This window comes from Gymnogyps californianus, chromosome Z, assembly GCF_018139145.2.
Source record: "Gymnogyps californianus isolate 813 chromosome Z, ASM1813914v2, whole genome shotgun sequence".
Lineage (NCBI taxonomy): Eukaryota > Metazoa > Chordata > Aves > Accipitriformes > Cathartidae > Gymnogyps > Gymnogyps californianus.
The window spans coordinates 48,408,141-48,427,541 of NC_059500.1; the positions used below are offsets into that span (position 1 = coordinate 48,408,141).

At 40.7% G+C, this 19,401-nt stretch overlaps 1 protein-coding gene across 1 annotated transcript in view; it reads right to left on the bottom strand.

Annotated features, from left to right (window-relative positions):
• The window catches only part of ADAMTSL1 (ADAMTS like 1), a 458,108-nt gene extending 440,860 nt beyond the window's left edge, over positions 1-17,248 (bottom strand). The window contains exon 1 of the mRNA XM_050913597.1: positions 17,168-17,248. Coding sequence (XP_050769554.1) covers positions 17,168-17,248 — 81 coding nt within the window. The remainder of the gene's footprint in view (positions 1-17,167) is intronic.
• Between the last annotated feature and the right edge of the window lie 2,153 nt (positions 17,249-19,401).

The window sequence follows — 19,401 nt, forward strand, 5'->3', positions numbered from 1 at the left end:
CTTGGCAAAACCGATGGACTCTTAATCATGAAGCAAACTGGTTTCATAAGGCTCTCATGTTACATGATTACCTATCTTCAGAAAATAACTTGAAAAAGAAATGCAGATATCCTGTACAAACCAAACAGTAGATCAAAGGAACATGTCAAATCATTAAAAGTCAGTTCAGAAACTCAAAGATCTTCTCAACTACAGTTCTCTCAGCTTCTTTAAAAAATCTTGAAATAAAATTTAAAAACCCTAGCTTATAGCAAAATCTACATATACTGCACTATTGCATTCATACAGGTGAAAAAAGGAAAATGTTTCTCTCTTCTACTTTTGCAGTTTCACTGATGATGAACTGCTTGCAGTGATATTTTCAGAAATATGTTTCAGGTCTGATGTACAGAATTGAGCTGCAGTAAGATGTATCAGCAGTAGCACGCTTCTTTTAGTGGCTGTTTCTACTTGTTTCAACATATATTGCTGCCTTCCTAACAAAAAAATTCGTTCAAACAACATACTGAATTAATCACACTAGACTCTTACAGCACTCACAAAATCAGCTTTTTAATCCTCCCTGTTCTCAAGCCATTCTGAAACACAAATCCTAGACCCAGTGATACCTGGTCAGCTCTATCTGCTGCTAAAGCCCACACCAATATCTTCCATCCAGTGCAGCCCCCATCCCCCCGTCTCCACTCTACATCTGGAAAAAGCCTATGAATCAGATTAGCCCACTTACCTCCATTTTCCCTAAATGTAATTGCAACTTGAGGCCTGGCATGACCAGGGACCTGGGCAATAGAGCAGTACAGAAACAGGCAATGTAGTCTCAAATCAGCCCTTGCTTGAACTCTCAAATGTAGAGATCAGCTGATGAAATCAGTTCTTCCTGCCCCACTTACCTGAGTCCAAACTAGATACCCAGCCTAGACTTAGCCTTGGCGAATCAGCCTAGATCAGCTCATTAGTTGCATTCAGTTTCTCACTTGGACCTTTGTTTTTAAATCCAGTCCTTCAAAATTGTCTTAGTTAACTAAGTGGAGTTAACTAGAGTTCTTAGGCAATTTTCAGTGTTGCTTAACTTAGAATGTCAAAGATGTTTTTATTCTACACTTTACAGAAGAAAAACTAAAACAAATTAAAGCAGTGATTCATTACAAAGCCTCTATTGGCTATAATTGCCCTCTTAGTATTGTGATGCAGTTTCCTTGGGAGTCAGGAACTCTTACAAATTTGCTCAGTTTTCGAGTATTACTATTGCTCAACCATGGGCCACAAATGTTGTACAAACCTCTGTATGGAGCTTTAGCATTTTATATTTATCTACGGACCCTTAAAAGAAAAGAGGCTTTGAATACAATTTGTATAACTTTTTCTTTTGTTTAGTGTTTGCTTCTCTCTGAAATTGAAGGTTTCGAAACTGTGTCCTTTAGAGGTTATTTTTTTCTTTCTGTAAAGACAATAATTGTAAGGAGTGCTGAAAAAACTACTTGTTTTTCTTGTGTTCATAGCATACAGCAATTCATCAGCTATGTTTGTAGATTGCTGCATGTACACAATATTTGACAGTGTTCATGCATGTATCTGGCCCAGAGCATCTCGGTCTGCATGTTCAAAACCCATTCATACATATGAATGATTCTTTTTCTTTTGGATATTTAATTCTAAATTGTTTGATTATTTTTCAAGTCCAAAAAACAATTTTATTTTCACATGTGTATTTTTTTTAAGTAGCAGGAGTATGAACTGCCAGTCAAGACCACTCTTACAATACAAAATACACATAAAAACTTGAACAAAGTTACATTTCACAGGACGCAATGCTAAGTTATATTAAAGGATCTTCTCTCACTCAAAATCTAGATTATATCACAATAAAAGGTAAAGAAAATCAGGTAAATGTGTGGAGGACTTTCAAAACAGTAAATCTGGGGGTTTATAGCTGGGTAAAACTCACTGACTGAAAATATAATTGCCTTCTTGTATTACAATCTGAAAAAAAGCATTCAAACATCTGATTCTAAGAACAGGCTTCCTCCAGCCCAGCAAACATATTTAAACTAATATCTTTGCTTACCTGCTTTGCTGTTTCCTGTTTTTCATGAATATTTGAAAATCCTGAATATTTTTACCATTTAAATATACAATTGTCCCTTTCTCTGAACCGCAGGAAACTCATTTCCATCCAAGAACCTATGGACATTTGGAAAATACCTATTCATGCACGTATAAGCCTGATGCAATAAATAATATTTATATACTCATACGCATTTTGCCAAACACTTAAAATTCTTCAATTCAAAATTTTTCAATGCATTTTAGGTATTTCAAAATCTGTGCAGCAAAATTTTTTGTGTGCTTATCCATAAGCAAAAACTGTAATTGCACCTGGTGCTCTATATAAGTCTGAGTTATACTGGAGTACCAGGAGGGCGAAAGACAGCCACGCCTTTTCCCCCTACATGGAAGGCGCTGGGTCACTTTTCCAAGCTGCTGAAGTCAAGACTCACCAGGGGATAAAAGCTAAGGAAAAAGCAAGTGACACCTGGCTGAAGGTTTTCTGCAATGTCTCACCTTTTCTACCAGGAAATAAAGCAATAACAGCACCCAGTGGAGGGCAAGGGAAGCATTAGGACAAAGTAAGATTTTTCTGTTCATTTTTTCTCCTATTATTAAGATGCCTGAGGAGCAGGGAAAAAGCCTGTCAGGTTGGCTTCCAGAATATACATTCAAGCTGTTCATTCCATCCAAAAAGGGATGTTATGTTATTACATTACCCACTGTCCTTATTACAATCCAACCTTCACAACTGAGGAAGTTGAAGCAAGTATTTGGAAATGTTTTTGTCTCCTCTTTTCAATCTGGTTTGCATCCATATACCACCTCCATCCAGGTCAGATCTAACCAATGCCATTTACTAGAGGAAAGGGAACACTGAGAAAGGAGTATATGCTGCAGAGATTTACATGGATGACAAAAAATTGATTCATTAGGTATGATTTGGGAGGATCTATCTGCTTCTTTTTTCAGAATAGGACCAAACAGACAATATCTTCCTTATAGGGCAACCACCAAAATGCACGTAATACATTAGGACAGAATGAAGCGTGTTGGGAGACCATTGTAGTTGCTTATGTATAAGCAAAAATTCAGGGCACCTTTAATGTACTCTTGTATTTAACACATTGTCTGGGAAGGAGACAGACTGGAACAACTGGTGTACCATTTCTTTTGCTATTACCCTTACCCTTGAGAAGTCAGGTGAGCTTTTTCCACACCAGGATTCAATACTGCGGGAGAACAGAGAATTTTGCCTCTTATGAGAAGGGAGAGGGTTAAAATTCAGTAAATTAAAAAATGATCACACCAAATTAGATTGCTGGTTTCCCCCCCCGCCTTATTTTTCCTTAAAACATCCTAAAATTCCGTGTGAATCCCCAGCAAGACTGTAGTCTGAACATACTCAGAGAGCATAACAAATAAGTGCACAAATTATTTTACCTTAATTGAGTACTTAATCTATTACACATAATTTAAACAAACAAACAAACAATAAAATATCACTCAGCAGGATTGAAAGTATTTATTAAGGCATTTCGTTTTGAGTTACCAATGATGAAGCAAAGTATAACAGTTTTCATTTCACAAGTAGTCACGGACAACATGAAGGACTAAATAGGCAGCTCCCATAGAATCATAGAATGGTTTGAGTTGGAAGGGACCTTAAAGATCACCTAGTCCAACCCCTTGCTGCCATGGGCAGAGACACCTTCCACTAGATCAGGTTGCTCAAAGCCCCATCCAACCTGGCCTTGAACGCTTCCAGGGAGGGGGCATCCACAGCCTCTCTGGGCAACCTGTTCCAGTGTCTCACCACCCTCACAGTAAAGAATTTCTTCCTAATATCTAATCTAAATCTACCCTCTTTCAGTTTAAAACTGTTACTCCCCATCCTATCACTACACTCCCTGATAAAGAGTCCCTCCCCATCTTTCCTGTAGGCCCCCTTTAAGTACTGGAAGGCTGCTATAAGGTCTCCCCAGAGCCTTCTCTTCTCCAGGCTAAACAACCCCAACTCTTTCAGCCCATCCTCATATGGGAGGTGCTCCAGCCCTCTGACCATCTTCGTGGCCCGCCTCTGGACCTGCTCGAGCAGGTCTGTGTCTTTCTTATGTTGGGGGTCCCAGAGCTGAATGAACACAGTACTCCAGGTGGGGTCTCACAAGGGTGGAGTAGAGGGGGAGAATCACCTCCCTCAACCTGCTGGCCACACTTCTTTTGATGCAGCCCAGGATATGGTTGGCTTTCTGGGCTGCAAGCGCATGTTGCTGGCTCATATTCAGTTTCGTATCCACCAATATCCCCAAGTCCTTCTCCGCAGTGCTGCTCTCAATCCACTCATCGCTCAGCCTGTATCCATGTTCAGGATTGCCCTGACCCAGGTGCAGGACCTTACACTTGGCCTTGTTGAACTTCATGAGGTTTGCGCAGGCCCACCTCTCTAGCCTGTCAAGGTCCCTCTGGATGACATCCCTTCTCTCTTGAGTATCAACCACACCACTCAGCTGGGTGTCATCTGCAAACTTGCTGAGGGTGCACTCAATCCCACTGTCTATATCCCCGACAAAGATGTTAAATAATACTAGTCCCAATAAGGATCCCTGAGGGACACCAATCATCACTGGTCTCCACCCGGACATTGAGCCATTGACCGCAACTCTTTGAGTGCAACCAGCCAGCCAATTCCTTATCCACCGAGTGGTCTACCTGCCAAATCCATATCTCTCCATTTTAGAGACAAGATTGTTGTGTGGGACAGTATCAAATGCTTTGCACAAGTCCAGGTAGATGATGTCAGTCATTCTTCCCTTATCCACCAACGCTGTAACCCCATCATAGACAGCCATGACTGCAAAACTTACAAGAGGAATGAAACACACAAACCTCAACTTTCAGCTGGATAATCACAGGGACATCTTCACAACAGAATATTAAATGTAAGTATTTTGAAAATTATATTTCTGCAAAATTGCTTCCCCACATGTAATAGATCCCTATTTTTTTCTGTGGGACAGATTAAAGCCTTTCAGAGAGTAAAAGATAACAAAATAAATGCAAAAATATACCTTTCCATCCCCTCTTCTTCAACTGAAATTTATTCACTGAGTGTTGGATGCAATTTGACCACAAAAATACAAAAAGCATCCTAAGGTTGATTTCATAAGATGCAAAAATATTTTAACTCCCACATTAATCCCAAGAGTTCTTTTCAAAAAAAACCCCAAAAAACCAAAAAACAAAAAAACCCCAACCAACAAACAAACCAAAAAATACAACAGTAGCTATGCCAGTAAGTAGCTATGCTAGTAGTACTTTTGTACTTTTATTAACCACTGGGGTCAGATAATCGTATCTGCTGCAATCTTAAAACGATCATTACGTGATGAAATATTTTTGGATCATATGGATTGCTGACTAACAATCTACTTAACTATGGGTTTTTTTCTAAATAGGTTGATGAACTATTACATTTTATCATATTACATGCCCACAGTGACCCTGTGATGTGTCAGCTTTCTTCTGTAGCTATGGTCACTGTTTCAGAACATGTTCTATTATAGTTAAAATCCCGTAAGGATATTACAGGAGCCTGAGAAGGCTCTAAATATACTTTTATAAAAAGCCTGGGGAGCAGCTTTATACTTAGCCTTCTTCCATGTTTTCATCTTGGCTTGAATTTTTAAGGGGGCCTAGGAATATCCAAGCTCTCAGGTTCACAAAGCCAGAATCTGTTCTGCACAAAAGCAGACACAGACCAGCACTGAAACTCTGCATGGAACTATCTAAGTCAAACCAAAGTTTCATATGGAAACAGACCACTTTGGCTTTGTGTAGATAGGAGAGAGGTAAGCTTTCAAAAATACAACATCACATCAGCAGTAAAATCCAACACACACAGCAATTAATTCCAAACCACTAGCATAAAGTACATATATAATGGGTTTAACACTTTTTTAAAAATACACCTGTTTTCCTCCTAGTATTGACATAGTCTCAATACAGTGCCAAGTTGTATCAAAGATAGAATCAGTTACAGAGGAATATTCCTTTTTTTAAAAAACTAGTGCATCCTTTACTGCACAGGTTCTTTCCTTCATTGTTCTCATATAAACGTTTCAAATTATTTTAATGAACTCTTGGGTTTTCCTCTATATTCTCACCTGGTTGGAGGTTTAATGTCACATAAGTGGCATAGCTTATAGTTGGAATATTTTTCTTGGTAGTAAACCAGTTTGAAAGGGACCCAGTAAATACTCATATTAACTGCACTCCAACATCCAGAATTCTTTATGTGTGATCTGACATGAAAACATGCAGTCTCTAAGACCAGGAAAAGGGTTGTTCTACAAGCCAGAACATTTCAGGGACCCTGTTAAAATATCAGTTCTCCTTTCTTTTCATTAGCAACCAATTAATAGCAGTATGCCAGTGCTAGACATGTGGCAAGACACTGGAATTACAGTTATTCGTTATAGTTGAAGATAGTTTTGATGCTATATAAGCCTCTTTTCATTTTCCCCAGACTTCTTCTTTACAATTGACGTACTGAATAAAACTTGTTCTAGGTAAAAATTTCTCCTGAAAGTTGAAGTTTATTTTAAGAAAGTTAAAATTAAAAGCACTGCCACCAAAAAAAGAAAAAAATCCTTATTATGATTTCTTGAAAAATATTTCAGATTCAATGCAAAAATTTAATTTACATCAACATGTTCAAAGACTGCTCCATCACTTTAATCTCAGGAGAGACGGAAATAAGGACATGGTACAAGCTGATTTTAGCATTTTAAGCCTGAGCAGAAATCCATATTCCTCTCTTACAGAAATTTGAGATATCAGAAATGTTCTTGCTACAGTTTAAGAAGAAAAAAGAAAAGAAGGAAAAAAAAATCACAAACAGACCCCTACCCCCCAAGAAATCTCATAAACCTGGCGAGAAAACAAACAGCCAAACACCACCGACCCCCTGCCAAAACCCTCTGAACAGCTTGCAGGTTTCACTAGTTAAACTAATTTCAGAATGGTCCACTTTGACCAGTTATGAAGTACAAAGTTTCAGATAATTACAGAAAAAAAAAATTTTTGAGTCTGACAAAGTCAAATCTTTTTACTTCAAATATAATGCAAATAAAGCTTTTAGTAAAAATAAGAATAGTTTCTAAAATTTCTAAAAGCTCTAAAAGTAAGCTTTTCCTAAGAAGAATTTTCTTCTGATGAGTAGACATTTCCTTAAAAAACGTTCAACTATAGCTTTAAAATCCTTTCCCAAAATTGTCTTTTAGCAACATGTCTAATAATTTTGTGGAGTTTGTATTCATATAGGCATCCAGTAAGGTCGTTTTCCCACTATCAGGCTGCAGTTGCTTTTGTATTATCTATGTGAAATGTTAAGCACATCAGCTTTCAGCTTGCTGTCCCCTGACTGCCACAGGTCAGTCAGTCAAAGGAAGTGAAGAAACTACCGTCTGTCTGATGAGTTCTGTTGTATTTCTCCCTCTGAACAGCAACTAAACATCAAGTTTTCCTGTTTCTTTCCCCTATGTGTCTTTTCTAGCAGATAAAAACATTCTTCACTGTGTGGCTGTTCAGTGTCTAGCAGATTCCTCAGTTATCATAATAAGATTAAGTTAGGTTTCCAAATTGTATTAAAAGTTAATGGCCGTCAGGCAACCCCTATGCTCAACCTCCTTGAAAAAGCCAGTCGTCAAATAATAAATCCTTTCTACACTATAACCTCACTATGACTAACCCAGGGCAGATATGTTTAAAATTTGCCATTGAAGATGCATACGTTCTACAACCACAGTGTTTCAAACTGTTTTAAATCAGGAAAATTGAATAAATAAAACAATGCAAAGATAAAGCCATTTCCTTGTCTTTGATTCAAAACCCCAACCTACATAGACCTCATTTCAATATGCTCATTTACTTTTAAATGCAAAACATCATAACAATGTTATGACACTGTGGCCAAAAGTATCAGAGACTGAATACAGAATGGCAAGGAAAGAAACATTTTTCTAATAAAAATGTTAATACAGCACAAGCTTCTAGGCTAAAAGAAAAATAGAGTGCTTTCCCATCTGTATGCAACTTGTATTTGTTCTGTATCTTAGTTTTGCTTACAACAAATTAAGTACGTTTTTGGTAGTGCTTAATTCATATTCAAAATCACCCATTAAAACATCTTCTCTCTACCCTCTGTATTTGAATGCTAAAGTAATTGCTAAGTAAAGGGCAAGTAACTCTCAAATGTAGAAGGGATCTTTTTTTAATGACTTCTACCTTTGCCCCACATATGCATATACAGGTGTATAGGTGCAAGACTGTAATAACAGCTTATTCTTGTAAGGGTAAGTGTACATTTTGTTAGCAAATGAAAATGCTTAAGCATTTATGTACTATGTAACATGAAAATATGGAATTTAGAAAGCAAACAGAGAGCTCACTTGCTCATAAAATGAACTTAAGTAGAAACCTAAATACCAACATAAATATTCCAATGAACGCCAAAGGTTCTGACCCACCTAGCAACTGCTCTTTAATCTTCTGAAATACTCCTTCATAAAGACTCTCAGCAAAGGTTGGTTAGCATCTCATAGAATTTCACTGTAAACAGGACAGTTTCTACAAAAACGTATTTGTAGACAGGTCATTAAATATAATGCTGACTAATACCTGAAAAGCATCTCTCAAAAAAAAGTTATATTCAAATTCTGAAAATCACTCACCTCCAGGATAAACAGCGCCTTCAATTAACCATTGCAGTACAGCACAGAAGCTCGTAGGTATTTTATTTAAACTCCAAGTGGATTTCAAGAGTTTACCTCATGACAGCAGTATTCCACTAAACAGAATTTGAAAAGACACTCTACAAATCGCAGGTGAAGCATTATGCTTCAGTGACAGTGCCCAAAATAAGCCTTTGGATGCAATATTCGGTGCCATTACCTGTGAGTTAAAGGTTAGAAGTAAAAGGCAGTGGGGGAGAACATACCAAATGTAGAGGTCTTGTTGCCTTTCTAAGGACTGTTCAGACACAGTCTCCAAATCTGCAAACACGTAAGTTGATTCATATGACTGATTTCCTAGGTTCACTGGGATCACTTACAGCCGAAGGTACAAACACACAACACATACACTTTTTAGAAGGAGCACGGCTGTAGCAAAAGGATTCAGAAAGCCAGGTAGAAGTAAGAGAGGAAGAGAAAAAATATTTGGAAATTAATTTCCGTCTTTTACATTGGCACACCTTTTTTTCTTTGAGAGATTTTGCAAAGGCAGCTTTTTCTCATTGAAACATACAGATGTTTAAAATGTCAGATATCAAAAGGAGAATTTTCTAATAAAACTTCAGAGAAAAATTAAACTGTTTTCACTTCAAAATGGTCCCATGCACCACTCTATGCACCAGTCCACCATAGTAAACTGCCGTGAAATTATTGACACTGCCTGTTACAATGAAGCATTTATTCTTTCCTTGAAAAAAAGAGTAGTTTTACAAATGTACCATTTTTCCAAACATTAGTTAAGCAAAATGATCACTGAGACATTCAGCTCTGACCTTTGCTGCCTCCTTAATTCTCCAGCCAACTGAAACATTTTAAACACTTAAATATCATTTTTTCTGAAATTGAAAGGAAAGCTTGAAATGTCTGTTAAAAAAATCTTCCCTTCTTCATTTCCCCTTCCCTAACATGACATAGCTTAGCCAAGCCCATGTCAAAAAGGAAGGGGTGTTTTTCAGTGCAGTAGTTGGTCAGTCATTTCTTTGGGAGTTAGCGTAAGTCAGGATGAGTCTGGCTCCCCTCTATATCCTCTAAGAAAACACTGAGAGAAATAAAATAAAAGAAAATAAAACGTGCAGCCACACAGGACTAGTCTTTGGCTATTATGTTACATAGTTGTGTCATTCCTACACATGAAGTCTTTCCTTCATATCAACTCATCATAGAACTAAAAAACATGTGCAGCCCAAAGAAAAACTTGTTTCTGCAGCCCACCTGAGCTACACGGAGAGTGGCAATATTATTATAACTATGTCAAAATCCACAAGCAGGTCTTTCCGTTCAATGCAATACATATGCCTGCTTAATTCGCAAGTCAAAACAAAACTAAATGAAACAATTACTGGCAGTTTTGTATAAATCCACTCTTCCATTATTAAATGCCTCATTGAAAGAACTGACACATATATGGGGTTAGTTTAAAAAAATATATTTGTACAGATGAAAATTCTGGAAACAGTTGGTTGAGTCAAAAGTAACAGTATCAAACAACACTCCACAAGCCATATCTGGGACTGATGTAATGCAGTCATTATTTATGGCACCTAGCCACATAGGACTATGAACAAACTGAAGCATGGATGCAAGAATAGGCTCTGTTTAGTTCCTCTGATGGATATTATTGGCTGAGATGGGACAGTCCTGCTAGATCACCCACTCCATTCCCACACCAGTCCTGAACTGGTGTGTAAGCAGCACGTATAATACTGCTCTTGTCCACTCAGTAGAACAATGTGCTTAAAGAACTAGGCTAGCAGAATTCATTGTTATAATCTGATTTTCCCTGTATATTCAGTCCAAATTATGCAATTTCTTTTTTTCTCTCCTTTCTTTTTTTCTCCTATTTCTAGAAAATGTAACTGCCTGTCAAACAACACTAGTGATCTATTCATCCCACAATTTATTCCAAGGTACCTAGTGCAGCTCCACTTAATATGTTTCCCAAAGGTCTTGAATTGTCTCTTTTCTTTCCCTTTCTCCCCCTCTTGGTAACTTTCCTTGCACATACATGTTCAACAATTATGCTGACTGCACACTTCTCTCAAAAGGCATACAAAATACGTACCCTTAAGACTGAGAAGGGTCTAAAGAGTTTAATTAAATTTAATAGGGGCATGACTCAGATGCACATGGCATTATTCACCAAGTCTTGTAAACGACATGTTACATTGCTGTTACATTGCTTACTAAAACAGAAACATCTTGTTTGCAGCTGGGACACAACACCATTTTTAGGGTGCAAAGGGCCTTAAGGTGCACAATGGTAACATGTACCCACGTGCTTGAGCTGTTATGGGAAGATTTAAAATACAGGAACAGAAGCATACAGGGAATACAAGTGGTTACTAAATCCAGCTAATGACTTGCTAGTCTACTCACTATACATCATCCTATTAGCAGACTTCATCATGTTTGATCGCCTTTTTGATCACAGGCAAGGCATACTTTATTATATTTTATAGGGAAAAAAAATTTAGAAGAAGACACTGGAGGATAAAAGTATTGAAGTGTGGATTGCAGTGGACGAGGATTAAAAGCATACCTGGGCTCTTTTTTTTTTGCTTTCTCATGTTAAGTGACCTCAAAGTCTAAGGAAAACATTCAATTTCTAACCAAGATTTTCAAAACTCCTAATACAAAACACATTTATCTAATAGCCACACAGAATTCCTTAATCCTTGGGACACCTAGCAGCACTAATTTACATCCTCTGATGTTTCCATAAAGCTCTAGTAGTGTCCACTTTGTGCACCCAATGTGAACTTCTACACCAAGAACAGAGATAGATTTTAAAACGCACAGGTTACATTTTTATTAAGAAGTAATTTACAGGGACTTGAGACTGGAACATAGTACTAGTAATCTAGTCTGGATTATCAAAAATTATACCTCCACTTTTTGAAGGATATGTTCATCAATCAATTCTGCCATCACTCATTAATGATAAGATAAGAGTATTCCATATGTGTACCTAACTGTATGGTTGCATTACCAACCCAATTATTGCTGGAAATACTCATGAACAGGGCAGTATTTTTAAGTCCATGAAATTTGGGATACAGATCTGAAAGAGGAATGAGATAAAATTTCAAATCAGATAGGCGCCATAAAAGTATAGTTTGATTCCCTCTTTCCCCTTCATCTTAAGGAGGCAAAAGCTAGTACAGAAGAGTTGTTTATTGGGGTCACACAAGAGATCAACAAGTAATATTGTCAGAGATCATATAACTTGTCAGAAGCTGTACAATCAGACCAGTGCTAAAATATTCCCATTCCCTGTGTTTATCTCTTGACCTGTTGTAGCTCTTGTTTCATCTGCATTTGGATCTCACAAATCCTTCATTCACCCCACCTTTGCACAACTTGTCCAGATGAAAACATGACTGTAGGATCCAGATGTAATATCAGTTTGTGAATAATCTGACTTCGCCTAGTGCAACAGGAGAAGAGGAAGTACAGCTTCTTTCCCTGACATATGCACATATTCACATACGGCCTGTGAAAATGTGTGAAAATGCTGATGGCCTAAATCTCTAGTGAGCTGCAGGCTATGAATGCTCAGAGACCTGTAACTTAAGCAGATTTAGTCTCACTTTCACAATTTTAGCAATAGACAGCTCCAGTGCAAGGCCTTCCTCTTACTAAATTTTCAACCCTTCTTCAGAAAGAAACTAAGGGGGTTTAAGGCTTTCATGAAAGGAAGGTCATTAGAACTGCGTTAAATAACATTTTCCCCCATACACCTGAATTCTTAGAAATGGCTCTACAATTTTGCATGAAACTTCCCTAAAAACATTTGCTTGAAGTCAGGTGCCTACCATGGTAAAAAGCTAGCCCAAAGTCTTCTCTTCACCAAATTTGTAAGTAAACAGCAGCTCTGCAGAAAAGGATGGGGCAGGGGCAGAGCTGGTAGACACAAAGTTGACCATGAGCCAGCAGTGTTCCCTTGTGGTGAAGAAGGTAAATGGTATCCTGGGCCTCACTGGACAAAGCATTGCCAGCAGGTCGAGGAAGGTGATCCTTCCCCTCTACTCAGCACTGATGAGGCCACTCCTGGAGTCCCGTGTCCAGTTCTGGGCTCCCAAGTACAAGAGAGAGATGGACATACTAGAGAGAGTTCAACGAAAGGCCACAAAGATGATGAGGAGACTGGATCACCTCTCTTATGAGGAAAGACTGAGGAGGGACTGTTCAGCCTGGAGAAAAGCAGGCTCAGAGGGATCTTATTAATGTATATAAATACCCGAAAGGAAGGTGGAAAGAAGCTGGAGCCAGGCTGTTTTCAGTGGTACCCAGAGACAGGACCAGAGGCAACCGGTGCAGACTGAAACACAGGAGGTGTCCTCTGAACATCAGGAAATACTTTTTTACTGTGAGAGTGACTGAGCCCCGGCACAGGTTGCCCAGAGAGGTTGTAGAGTCTCCCACCTTGGAGATATTCAAAAGCTGTCTGGACACAGTCCTGAGCAACCGGCTCTGGATGGCCCTGCTTGAGCAGGGAGATTGGACAAGATGACCTCCAGACATCCCTGCCAACCTCAACCAGTCTGTGATTCTGTGATTCTAGTTAGAAAGGGAGAGGGAATCTTATTATTTGAAACAACAGCAAATTCAATTATATGACAGACAATAATGTAAAAAGAATATACCTTCCTGTGGCTTCAGGCCTTCAGCTGACAAAATAACCAAGAACCTATTTTATCTACTATAAAGCTCAAAAGACAACTCCAATCATTAAAGTAACAGAAGTTTATTTAAGCCTTCCCAAACAAGGTGAAATTTCTTTGAGTTTGCTCACCTTTAACATTACCGGCCATAATTATGTTCATCAATATAATTTTGGTCATAATACTACCAAGATCCATAAGAATCACACTACAAGATTATATTGATAGGTACAAACTGCTTTCAAGATGATTCTGCATGGAACAAGTAGGAGTATGGTGATATTTCAGTGCTGGCTGACTAGTTGAACTGTATAAATTTACTACTTTATTCTAATATTTTGTCCTTATCTCATTTTTTTCTACAGTCTCATCTAAAATGCTTCCAGACTTAAGTATTTTGACCTTCTAACTGTAACATGGTCAGTTTTTCAGATGTAGGGATTGTGAGTATATTTCTATTTTCAGTAGCTTTGACTGGCTTTGTTTCTGACTTTATTCAATAGAAGAGAAAGTTATAGTCTTCTCTGGACAGTGGAACAAAATTCAGTGGATTTTTACTTGGTAAGTATTTTGATGGAGAAAATATAAAGGTAGATGCTTAATAAAATTTACTATTAAGTCACTACATGCAAGTATTTTAGAAGGATGCTTTCTTCTCCATATGAACTATTTCCTAATACACAAAATACCCCCACTTCACTCCCTGCCACCCTATCACACATCGTGAACATAAAAAAGCACCACACTATTTAAATACAAAAATAGAATAGGATATAGCAAATATCAGGCACAAAAAGTCTAGGAGTACAATGACAAGCATGAAAATGCAATTTAACAATGGTCTACATTTCCCTACACCCTTTCCAGACCTAAACCTGCTCATATCCAGTCAGCCCATAAAACACATGTGAAAATGCCTGCACTTATCCACAAAGCTCACACATGAAATCTTAAGCAGAGCTAAAAGCTGAGTCTACTACAATAACTATTATGTCACAATGAAATTAAAAAAGCCAGTTTAGGTTCTTTTGTTGAAGTATCTACTATAATCTCTTCCACATTTTTTAAATTTGCAACAGCAAATCTAAAAAAAAAAAAAAAAAAAAAAAAAAAAAAAAATCACTGTAGGGAGAATCACTCTAAGAGAAGTTCCACTAAAACCCAATATATTGGTTTACAGACCTAAAGGAGGACAAAACTATAAAAAATGGTGATAGCCATTCCCTGTCAAAACTATGCTAAAAGAAGAGGAAATTGAAATTCCACAGGAACACTGAACTGAGGATGCAGTAGGAACACGTCATCCCCAGCAAACTAGCACTTAATTCCAAAATACAGCTTGAAAACAGACTTCAGACCTATAATTATTAATAGATCCTATTTATTACTAATTAAAAGACCCAATTTGGTCTAGTTCCTGAAGGACTTATAAAATAGTAATAACAACACACAATTTAAAGACTCAATTTACTTCTCCTTCCAAAAAAAGGCGAAGGGTTTTGTATGCTCCTTTTAATCATAATATGGTGTGGCAATATCATCCAAATCCTAAACTCATGGTCATAGTTAGTACATGAGGACAATCATTTTTCATCTTAATTTAGTCTAAAATTTAGATTAATACAATGCAGCGTTACAGAACTACAGTCATTTTTAATATCTTCTTTGTGATACATGCACATACCTGTGACTGCTTAGTAAAGCATAACTTTAATCCCCACTTATTTCACTATCTCACATTACAAATGCTAGAAAAACAACAGAAGGCTTCCCGGGCTGATTATGTTCTTGGCCCTAGGAAATGTTGTCCATGAGGATAACTGATTTTATTCACGCTGTATCACTGTGTAAATTTGAGACTAGAGGCAGGAGGCAGCGCCAAGCTGCTATTTCAAGAGTAACACTATCTCAAGAAGTGTAAAGTGAAATTCATGTAACTAAGGATCCAAAGGAAAGTAAACTGCCTGTCCGTTCCAGCTCCCAGGCCACTGCACTGCATCTCACTCCGTGCTTTTTCTAAAGTAAGCCTGAATATTCTGTATTTGCATGTAAAAGAGAAGTAAGGACCTATTTTAATTCCTCACAAAGAGGAGCTGCTTGCAAGGAAGAGGGCAAGCAGGTGCACAGGGCCAGGATAAGCAGAGACGGAGCTCAGTGCCAGGGGAGACCCGCACAATCTCAGTCCTGGGAACAGAGTTGGTGGCAGGGTTAAAGGATGTGGCAGATGAGGTTTCCATTGCAGGATCACAGCTATTACGGCTCCGGTGGCCTTTATCAGGAACAGATACCAGATCCCATCAGACATTGGTTTCTACCGGCCAGTCTGTGTGCTCCTGAGGCACACCAGTGCTAACAATGCACCCTGTAGCCTTTTGTCAACAACTTTTCCAGTGACACAGTCATGATCCAGTCCTTACCACATGCCTGCAGGTGTAGGTTGGCATCACACCTCATCCTTCACGGCCCCCCACTGTGCTTTTGAATCATCCCCTTCTCATGGGATCCAGAAGTGATGCAACAACAGAAGGCAAAGTAATCTAAGATAGAAGTTTCTCTATCAAAATTAAGAATTTTACTCAGATCACTAGGCTAACCTGCTCATGGATGTACAGTTACCACACAAGTTCAAGGGAGGAGAAAATACATGGTCAGGAACACAGGAGGAGACCAGAAATGTCCCATTCAGCAGCAGCCTGAAGTTACACAGAGAATAATGTTTCTAAGTTTATTGCAAGTGACCTCGTACTTCTTTTTTAATTAAGTTTTTTTTTTTTTCTTGAGAGGGTTAAGTTAAGCTAATGCCCTAAACACAAAAAGATCATCATCTTTACTGCAAATGTGCTATTACTTATTTAAAACTCAGCTTCAAAATTTAAGAACAAAACCAAGTGGGAATGATTTAGGAGAGCCATGTTCACACTTGCTTTTCTTTAGGGCACATACAAAGCTGAAAGTGAGTTCATTTATTGTCTCCAGAGGGCTGACTGGGGCATCATCAGAGAGGCTATTTTTCTTTTCTTTTTTTTTCCTTTCTTTTTTTGCTTTGGCTAGAGTCTGAAATAAAAGCTGGGCAATGGCAAATTGATGACTAAGCAAAGCAAAGTACCTGTAGAGTATGTTAGAGGATGTAAGTTACACCCAAGGGAAACGCAGTGACACGGCCCAGCTCAGCACTCTGCTTTCAGAACGAAATACGCGTCTGAGAAACACAGGCGGGGGACTCCCAAAGTTGCTCTGCATCTTGGAGAGTATTCCCCCCCCCCCCCCCCCCGAAGGAGGCTGAGAACCTCACCCCGCGACACTCGGCAAAGCTCAGCAGTATCGTAACTTTTGTAATAACGACCCTCCCATCCTCCCTTCCAGAGAGCTGTAAAACCAGCCTGGCGCAGACTCCCGGAGACGTCCGCTCGGCAAACACAGCTGCAGGCAGAGCCTCCCGCCAGCCCTCCGTGCAGGGCAGGGGCTGCGGGCAGCCGCGGCAGCTACCTGCCGGCTGAGGAGGAGCCCCGCCGCCGGCCGGGGCAGCACTCCCTCAGCCCGGGAATGGGAGCATCCCGGCGGCCGCAGGTGCGGAGCTCCCGCCGCACCCCCCCCCCCCCCCCAGAGCAGGGGAGCCCCGGCCGGCGCTGCCCCCCGGAGAGGCGGGCGAGCCCCCGGACCCCTTACCTGCGCGGCGGCGAGGAGCCCCAGGGCGAGGGCGAGCAGGGAGGCGGCAGTGCCCCGGCGCTGCCCCGCCGCCGCGGCCATCCTGCTCCCGCGGCGCTCCGGCGTGGTGCACCGGGGGGGCCGCCCGCTCCGCCGCTCCGCGCCTGCCTCGCGGCCGCCCCTGCGCGCCTCTGCGAGCGGCGCGGGGTACGCGGCGCCTCCGGGCCCCGCAGGGCAGGGAGGTGCGCGGGGGCGCGGCCCCCCGCTGCCGGGCGGCGGGGAGGGAGGCGGGGAGCCGCCGCCGCCGCCGCCGGTCCGCCCCCGCCCGCCGCCGCCGCCGCCGCCTCCCCCGAGGATCCCCCGGGGCTCGGACGGAGCGGGCGCAGCGGAGGGTGCGCGGCGCGCAGGCAGGCGCGGGCCGCGCACAGACGGGCGCACGGGCAGGGACGGGGTGCGCGGGGACGGGGCGCTCAAGCGAGGACAGAGCGCACCGGCAGGGATGGAGCGCGCAGGCAGCGACGGGGCGCACGGACGGAGACGGCGTGCAGGCGAGGATGCGGTGTTTGGGGAGGGATCCGGCGTGCGGGCCGGTACGGGACACACGGGCAGGCACAGGGCATGCAGGCGGGCATGGGCCTTCCAGGGTGAGGCAGGCAGGGACGGGGCATGCAGGTAGGGACGGTTAAAGCAGGAACAGGGCATATTGGCAAGGGTGGGACGCGGTGGCAAGCGCATGGCAGGCAGGCATCGCCAGTCATGCAGGCGCAGGGTGTGCAGATCCAGGCACGGGCCCCCTCCCGTCGTGGTGCACTGGTCTGCTTTCTTTGGTGTGCTCGCCTACTAAGCCTATGAGCATTTCTAGGACACGTAAGCTGAAATGCTGCTGTGCTGTGACACTCGCTCACGTCTGCCTGGACGTAAAGGCTGCGGGTGCTTGGCCTGGGGAGCAAAGCCCCTTCATACAGCTCTCTCAGCTGCCTTCAAGCCTTCACTTGAAGGTGTTGGCTAGTACCTGCAACTCCAGCATCTGCTAATAGAACAGTCAAAACGCAAGCTGTGGCAATCAAAATGAGAACATCAGCCTGGCCAAATTTGTGTTGGCCGCTTGTGAAAGGTTCGTGGCAGCTCCTATAAGTCTCTTGCAAAACCACAAGAAAATGTATTGTTATTACACACGTTTCTAAAGCTTCCACCATGAGCCTGTTCGAATGCTCCCATAGCGTCTGGGCACATGTATTTACATACTTGGATTGTCCTTGGAAAATGCACACCTCATTGAAGAGCCAAATAAATCATATGGGAATCCTAAATAAAACTATATGTTGATGAAGCAGCATGTGCGTGGACTAAAGACTGCCACATTTCTCTTCATCTTTTATGCGTTATGTCAGCCATTGTTGAGAAAGTCTTTGCCCTGTGCAGAGAAGGCATGTTGGGTTTAAGGCTCAGATCTGCAAGTGAAATCGTAACAGCTCTTTTACGCTGAGATTTATAACCTATTTCATCTGATAACTCTCTACAACCTGTTATTTATACAACAAACAGAAGTGCTATAGTTAACATTTCAGAAATACTCTTTCAAGTACAGCTACATAAAGCACAGTAGCTTAAATTGAAAAGTGCTTGCTTATTCAAGTACACCCAGGAATAATCTATGAATATGCATGACAGATGAAGTTCTGGAATTTTTGTTTTCTTTCTAAAGACATACGGCTGGGCAAAGATGTAAACATTCTGCAGTTCTTGTTTTTATTAGCATGTAATTATAGAGGTTAAGGCTCCTGTATGCATGGAGTAGTGTGGTCTAAAATATGTCATAAATGCTGCACGATCCAAGAAATGCAATTTGGCTGAACAAAACATGACATCCAATTTGTCAGGAATGAGCTGTTTACAAGTTTCATGTTGCAAACTACGCTTATCTTTTAAGAAACGAGGAGGACATTTCCTGGCATTTACAACTGTTTGAAGGGCCTGAGGGTTCAAGGTAAAACCAAGCTATATGTTAATTGTCAGGAAATGTTTTATTGACAATTGTTACTATTTATGTCATGAATTCTGTGTTATTAGCATATAAATTGTAAGATTTCTCTATTCTCACACTGACTTTCTAGCTACAGGTGATTTTACACTCCTTTGATATTGAAAGTGTACCATTGTTGTCTAATAGCAATGTAACAAAAAAAAAAAAAGTTGTTTATCTTACAGTTATGTCTAGAAGAACAGTAGAGTTATGCATTAATGATTGGGGGGAA